This window comes from Epinephelus moara, chromosome 16 (genome assembly GCF_006386435.1).
Source record: "Epinephelus moara isolate mb chromosome 16, YSFRI_EMoa_1.0, whole genome shotgun sequence".
Classification (NCBI taxonomy): domain Eukaryota; kingdom Metazoa; phylum Chordata; class Actinopteri; order Perciformes; family Serranidae; genus Epinephelus; species Epinephelus moara.
Genome location: NC_065521.1, coordinates 48,019,799 through 48,027,979, shown reverse-complemented (window position 1 = coordinate 48,027,979; position 8,181 = coordinate 48,019,799). Strand labels below are relative to the sequence as shown.

Sequence of the window (8,181 nt, the reverse complement as noted above, 5' to 3'; positions counted from 1 at the left end):
GTCATTTTGCGTCTATCTGTAGTCATTTGGGGTGTGTTTGTTGTCATTTTGCGTCTATCTGTAGTCATTTGGGGTGTGTTTGTCGTCATTTTGCATCTTTTTGTAGTCATTTTGCGTCTATCTGTAGTCATTTGGGGTGTGTTTGTTGTCATTTTGCGTCTATCTGTAGTCATTTGGGGTGTGTTTGTCGTCATTTTGCATCTTTTTGTAGTCATTTTGCGTCTATCTGTAGTCATTTGGGGTGTGTTTGTTGTCATTTTGCATCTATCTGTAGTCATTTTGGGTGTGTTTGCCGTCATTTTGCAACTGTTTTTAGTCATTTTGCATCAATTTGAAGTCATTTTGGGTGTGTTTGTCGTCATTTTGTCTTTTTGTAGTCATTTTGGGTGTATCTGTAGTCATTTTGGGTGTGTTTGCCGTCATTTTGCAACTGTTTTTAGTCATTTTGCATCAATTTGAAGTCATTTTGCATCTATTTGTAGTTCTTTTTGTCTGTTTCTTTTTGTAGTCATTTTGGGTGTGTCTGTTATCATTTAGTGTCTGTTTGTAGTCATTTTAGGTAAATCTGTAGTTGCTTTCCCTCTCTTTGTCGTCATTTTAAGTCTCTTTGTAGTTGCTTTCCATCTCTTGGGTAATTTTGAGTCTCTTTGTGGTTGTTTAGCCCCTTTTCTTAGTTGTTGTGGTGAGCGTCTTTGTGTCCCTTTGCCGCTGTGACCTTGTGTTGACACTTTGTGTCTGTACTGCCTGTGTAGTTGAAGACTGAGTTGCTGGAACCAGTTTTAGGTTTCACAGTGGAACAATTTAGATCTGCCATCCCCTAAAGTTACCTACCAAATATCCCACAAATGTCAGGTATGCTATGGAGAGGAACGCTGCCAGCACATACAGCCACACACTGTTGAGGTCAGTCACATAGACCACCACAAAGTACATGTTGATGGCACACACGATCAGGATCACGATGCCTCCTCCGATCTTAAACACTCTGCAGGAGAAAGAGAACAAGTGTGTTTAAAGGAGAAACAATAATAATTTGTGTCTGTGTCCTTATGATGCAGATCAACTTACAATCCGTTGGCAAACTCGTTCATGAGAGATGGCAAACTGGTGAAAGTGAGGATGGGAATGAGGGCAAATGGCAACTGTGAAAGAGGAATGAATGTGTGTCATTATAAACCATTTAATGGGAAAGAAACGAAGCTGTCATTCCTACAAAGACAGGCTGAAAAGACTACTTAATGCTTTGGATATATGAGCTGAATGCTGCAGTATATCCAGACCTCAATGATGATGACGTAAATTCTCAAATAGTGCCCTTAATTTCTGATTTCCACAAACTCAAACCTGCCTCCATGTTTGTATTGATAAATTCACTATGTCCATTTCTATCCACGGCACTAATTCCGTGAGTACAACACGAGTCCTTTCTGGTGCTCCACTTTGCCTTTTTCCCCCCAGAGAAGCTCTACACTTCCTCTAGAATTTTCACATTTAAATCTTGCAGCCTTGCCTTTATTGGTAGGCCTTTAATGTGAAAAAACATCAGGATGAATTGTTAACACTGACATGAGATTAACATCAAACAGAAAAACCACAAACAAGAAACAACTGGAGCTAATAGTTAAGTATGAATCAATTAACAGAAACAGAAATTTAGAGCAGCAGAGTGGAGGGTGAAACTTGACTCTATTAAAGATATAATATGTAACTTTTCCACATTATATTAATTACAGTTATTAATCTTACATGGCCACAGATAGACACATTACCTCATCGCTATACATCCTGCAAACAGCTATGATTAAAGCCTCTAATGAGAGGTGAAACGTCTTCAAGAAACTCAAGTAAGTCCAGTTGCCTACGATATAGCACTTAGGATTACCATGACCTGGATGACTGACAATCTTCACCAACATAAAACAGAAGATAGTGTTAAAAATAAGTTGCGCCTTTCCTTCACCCTCTTCCAAAGTCAAATGCACGTGCTACCCAGATTAAAATCTTTACCACATGGAGCAATGGTGCTCATGGGAAATGCAGTTGTCATTCCAGGAAACACTACTGCTTTTGTCACCAAAATCAACGTGACATTAAAGTTCCTTGTAGTTACTTTAATGTACTGATGGAATAAGTGCTGTGGAAATGTATGTTATACTTAATTTACAATGTGAGCTGTAGTAGTCATGTTTTTTTACCCAGCCTTTATTTGTTTGCTGGTTCCAAAGTGGAGCCAGTTTTTGTAACACAATCCAACTTGCTTGTTTATTTTAAAGGTCCAGTGTGTATGATTTAGAGGGATATATTGGCAGAAATGGAATAAAAAACAATGAGTATGTTTTCCTTAGTTTATAATCACCTGAAAAACAGAGTTATTGTGTTTTCTTTAACTTAAAATTAGCTGTTTATATCTACACAGGGAGCGGATATTCACATTTTTGCATCAACCACCACAGTTAGTAGCCCCTCTGCTCCGAGCAGTGTTGGAAAAACACAGAATTTTAAATGAGAAACTGCTTTATTAGTGTTTTTTTCCATATTAAATCGCTGGGTCTGATTTGTTAAGGGAGACACCTCTTGTCCTCAGCTCCTGGTAAAAACCTACTGAATGTCTGGATCTTAGGTTAGCAGAGAAAAAAAGGTGAGCACCTTTTAGCAGGTGCGAGACTAACAGTCCAGGAAGACACCTCTGCAGGTAGTTTCGCTCCTGCTAGAAGCCTCCTGAACATCTAGTTCAGAAATAAGGTGAGTGGAAATTAAGTTTTCTTAGAGAAAAAAAGGTGAGCACTGAGCACACATTAGCAGGTGCTAGGCTCGCAGCCTGTTTGCAACGTGCCAAAATAGGATAGAAGGGCAGCTGATTTGTAAAGTGAAACTGCTTTATTTAGTGTTTTGCCTGGTTTTAATCTCCATGTTTGTTTGTTTTGGAGGGGAAGAGACCTCTGTGGATAATTTGCGTCCTGCTAAACACTTCCTGAACAATGAAAACTGAAGGAATTTTAACCCGGAGAAGTTTTAGCAGCTGCAATCTGCATTCCTCACCACTAGATGCCACTAACTCCCCCCTGCATCTTATACACTTGACCCTTAATTATATTAATATCCTTCGTTTTCTACTACAGGTTGTGAGGATGAACTGAAAACACAGATAAAGTGTGATGAGATGTAAAAGGTGGAGAGGTGTTGGTGAAGCTGCCAGAGAACCAGTTTCCACTCCTGCCTGACCTGCATGCTCTGCAGCACGTTGAGGAAGTCGTTCATGCCCGTCAGATGCTGCACATCCTGGAAGATGGCAACCAGCAGGGTGGGAGTGATGGCGATGGAACGGGTCAACAACACCCGAGCGAAACGCGACCAGCGCAGATTCAAGAAACCCTGAGGGCACAAAAAAGAAAACTGTACTTTTTGTGACAACAGAGCAAACACACACAGTGAAGTCTCTGATGTAAAGCTACCAACACTAGGCCACAACTGGGGCAACCATTCAGTAAAACAACTGCCTGATGTGTAAACGTGATAAAAGTTAAGGATAGCACAGACATTTCATCTGTTTGTGTGTTTTTGTGCAGGGCTGATTCCTCCCTCCTCCACTGACCTCCATGACAAACTGGCCGGAGTATGTTCCAGTCATGGTGGAGCTCTGACCAGCTGCAAGGATCCCCACGGCCCAGATGTAGAGTGCTGCAGGGCCAAAGAAACAGCCCAGCACTACTCCCTGTGTAAACAGACATGTAAACAGAGAGGACAGTCAACAAAACTTCAGCAGCGTTACATTCACCAGAAAACAAGTTAAGTCCCACAGTGCCTCAATAAAAACAGGGGAGGAATGAGATGAGTAATGTGAAAGGGGTCACACATAATGAAAAACCCACAAAGAATCATCACTTTCACCTCAACTTAACAGAGAATTTAGCATCTTTCAGCTCTTTGTTTCGCTGCTCAACAACAAACAGCAGACAGACACAGTTAGAGACTTGCTAGTGAACACAATGGAGCATTTAGCAGCTAAAGAGACAGATATTTTCTTCAGGAGTTGGTGGAGAGTCTAAAATGAAGTTTTTTCTTGTAATATTTTTATATTCTTAAATCTTAGAGCACAACTTCTGACAGTCAGCCTTTGTTACAAACTGGGGCGCTTTATGGGAAGTGTAGAGTTTTTGGAGACAAATAAGTGCTAAGATCTTTTACTTAAAGCTCGACTGCAGGACTTTTACACATAAATCAACGTCTGTCACATTCAAGCCCTTGCCAAATGAGTTCACACAATGCTGATGAAGCCTGTCGAAGCCAGAGAAAGCTCTCCGTATTTTGCAGTATACTGGAGTTTTGGTGTTGGGTGTCTGTGGCGATTTTACGGCTCTGGTGCACCGGAAATGCTGCATTTTACGTTAACCAGCCAGAGCTAAAGTGGAGACAAACCATAGCGACACAGCAGCAGAGTGAAAAATCCAAAGAGGCATTCAAGAAAAGTTTCTGGAGTAGATGCTCCAGATAAAGAAATGAATTCAGCGCTCAGAGGAAGGTTTAAATCCAGAAAAAAGAAAGTCACTGACGTTGAGGACAAAAACAGATCACCATTGGTGTAATCTTTATGAGCAGACATCTGCATATGCATGCTGAATCTGTAGGCAACAGGATTTTGGTATTTGTTTGTAGTCCAAGTAGTACGGTCCAATCACATTTTAACATTGAGATAATTGGCCAAAATGCAATTTCGGAGTTAATCGGCTATAGTCTGAAGACGATCTTTTGATCTATCTTAATCTAAATCTGCAAAGTAACTTAGGTTGTCAAGTGAAAGTAGTGGAGTAAGAAGTTCAATATTTCCTTCTGAATAGTAGAGGGGTAGAAATATAAAGTGGCAGAAAATGGAAATAGTCAAGAAAAGTACTTCAAAACTGTACTTAAGTACTTTTGTGAACGTACTTAATAACTTCATACTAGAGACTTACGCCGTGTCTCAATTCAGATAATTTCATTAGTATACTTCCATGTAGTACACTGTGTACACTATGTGCTTACTTGCATAGTGTATGAATGTTGACAGGGTAGTGTTGTTTCAAATGAAACACAACTGTTGTGAAATGATGATCGCAACATTTGACCGCTTCTTGTTATTTTTAAAGGCCAACTGTATCCAGACGGAGCATTACCATCAACATTGACCATAACATCCATCAAAATACCTGCAGGCTGGTTTGCTTGTTCACCGGAGCAATGGCAATAGCTACAGTCTCTACGGCCGCCATTTTCACAAGTCTGGGGGTCCCTCATCTTCCCCTACGTGGCCAAGATGGTAACCATTGATTGAGAAATGTCCAGTGTTGCACACTCAACTTTTTGACCTTCATGAGTACACCATGGGGGTACTGCATTTGGCTATACTTGTCAGTGTAAATGCACTTGAAATAACACGTCTGAGTACAGTGGAATGTGAACTAACACACAGCATTAAATCGATGTTATCTCCATTTCTGTGACCCCAATCAACAAAACTTCCTCAAGTGCCCACATTAACTACCTGAACAATAACAACATCTCCATAGTAATATTGGCACAGTGACACCTTTAAACTTACCCCTTTGTAGAGGTTCACCTCCAAAGTTTCATTGTTCAGAGGGAAAATATCTAAATGAGGATTTCCTGTTTCATTGCAGACGCTGTACTGGAATAAAAAACAAACACACACACATCTGTAGCACAGCAGCCAGAGAAAACACACATTATTTAACTTCCAAATAACGGTTTGAAGTTTCATTTGCGACTGCAGAGACACTCACCACCTCTTCGTTTGTGCGTCCATAGAAAGCCTCGGCGAAAACAGCCACCACAAACACGTTGATGAGGAAGGAGACAAACAGCGCGATGGTCGACTCGATGAAGAAATATTTGTTGGCCTCTTTCACTTCTTTCTTGTTTGATCGATCCACTTCTCGAGACTGAGAGGACAATTGAACAGTTAATGATTCGTTGACACAAGTTTTATACAGCAGGAAAAAAAGGGGAGCGCTATAAATATCAAGCTGTGGATCGCACCTTGACGAGAGCAGAGTGGAGGTAAATGTTGTGAGGCATGATGACGGCTCCCACGATGCCGACGGCCTGACCCAGCTGGACCGGCCCGCAGCCCTCACAGTACGGCATGAACATCCCCTTCAGCAGCTGGCCTTGGTCTGGTTTCACTATCACATACTGCCAGAGAGGAAGCAGTGCATCAGTAGATGTTTATGAAATAAAAAGGAATCAATCATTTCATTACACAGTGTACTTAAACAGACGGCTCAGAAAAGGAACTCTTAACGTGAAAAGCCTGTTTTCAACAGTCAAACAGGATTAAACTGTGTCACAGAGTCATCTTAGATCTGATGTGAGCAGTCAAACTAAATTTAAAAGCATAACCCAGGACATCAACAGAGATGTCATCAATGCACAGATAATAGATACTGCAAGAATAAGGGTAAATGCTCGCCCCTCTAACTCCATAACTCTACCTCGCCTTTTTAATTTATTCATAGAACCTCTGGCCCAAGCAATGCATCAGAATTAAAGGGTATATCTATAGGGAGAGTGGAGTATAAAGTAAGCCTGTATGCAGATTATGTATTGATTACAATCATGGACCCTGGCTCAGGCCTACCTTTACCTATGAAAATGCTGGAAACCTTGGGCTATACACGGGTATGTCCTTAACATACACACAACTTTTGACATTTAATTACACTCCAACACAAGTTAAGTATTACACCAAAAACAAACTAAATCACAGCAATCAAAGAAGCTTAATGGAAGTTTTGGCGGCATGTTGTAGGTCAGCTGTGAGCTCAGACTTTGACAGAAGTAGAGACGACTATGAAATTAAAAAAACAAAACAATAATTAGCACTTACAAAGGACAGAAGTTTTCTCAGTTAATGTTAATTGTTTCCCCTTCTTTTATTTTATTAGAGAAATTTCAGAGTGCTTGTTTTATTGGCCGTACATTGGTGTCAGCTGATATTCGCCTTGTTGACTGCCATCGGCCTATCTGCAAATAAGATGATATTCACCAAAGGCAGTGACCAATGTTTTTCCATTGTGCCCCATTATTTTCTGCAAGCTAAAAAGCAGGGCTCGAGACTAACGGACTGGGATCCTGTCATCCGGAGACAATCAAAAACATGTTTGAGATGAACGGAGATCTTCCCTGAGATGCTGTCGGGATGAAAGGAAACAGTTCACTCAATATGAACACGTCAGAGGACGCACCCTATTGTTTCCTCGATAATGCTACACTGTGAACAACCAATCAGAGTTGAAATCAGCGAGAGGCGAGCTAGTTACCGTTAGCTGTTAGCAGCTGGATTTATGTATAAATAAATAAGAACTGTAAAAGGTAAGTTAGTAAATTAAAGCACCAGGCATACAAAATTTAACAACATGGAGCAAAAACCTCACTCTTGTAAAATGTCTTTTTTTAGTGAGCAACTTCAATAAACAGTAGTTTGAAGAGAAATTCATTTATGTTTTCACAGCAATATAAAGTTGATATTAGAAATATGCTTTTGAAGCAGTAATTAAAAATGTTTTTCATGTGAGAGAAGGTTATGTTAGAGGTCATTTTATAAATGCATATGATTAAATTTAAGGTAGTGTAATGAAGTACTGAATGACTTTAAAACAGGTCAGTTAATTTTTATTTATAGTATTTTATAGTATTTCTTTGTTTTCCTGATGCAAAAGGAGAAATAAATAAATAACAACAACACATAAAAAAACAAACAAAAAACATATGTATCGGCTACCTGCCAAATTCTTATTTCAAACATCGGTATCGGCCCAGAATCTCACAACTGGTGCATGCCTGATATGTGACATTTAAAGAGAGTAAATCATGAAAATGTTTCTTACTATGAGGCCACGGGTTAAAGTTGCTGTTTAACCTCCTGCAGGGTTATTTTCTTGTTTCAGTTTGTTTGTCTGTCAGCAGGATAACAGAGGGGTATTCCAGAAAGCGGGTTATGTGATAACTCAGAGTAAGTTAACCCTGAGATGAGGGAAACTCTGAGTTATCCGTTCCAGAAAGAGAGGTAACTGAAACTCTGAGTCAGTCACCATGGTAACAGACTCTGTGAACATAACCTGCTCGCTGGCAGGTTTTCTTCAATAAACCCTGAGTTTTTCTCTGTCTCCTCCCTCTTACACGCTG

At 40.1% G+C, this 8,181-nt stretch overlaps 1 protein-coding gene across 1 annotated transcript in view; it reads right to left on the bottom strand.

Moving 5' to 3' along the window:
* Positions 1-8,181, bottom strand: part of LOC126403073 (natural resistance-associated macrophage protein 2-like) — a 31,039-nt gene that overhangs the window by 3,831 nt on the left and 19,027 nt on the right. Inside the window, exons 9-15 of the mRNA XM_050065496.1 lie at positions 6,034-6,189; positions 5,778-5,936; positions 5,576-5,662; positions 3,593-3,712; positions 3,223-3,372; positions 1,069-1,142; positions 832-985 (exon numbers count right to left, since the gene is read on the bottom strand). Coding sequence (XP_049921453.1) covers positions 832-985; positions 1,069-1,142; positions 3,223-3,372; positions 3,593-3,712; positions 5,576-5,662; positions 5,778-5,936; positions 6,034-6,189 — 900 coding nt within the window. The remainder of the gene's footprint in view (positions 1-831; positions 986-1,068; positions 1,143-3,222; positions 3,373-3,592; positions 3,713-5,575; positions 5,663-5,777; positions 5,937-6,033; positions 6,190-8,181) is intronic.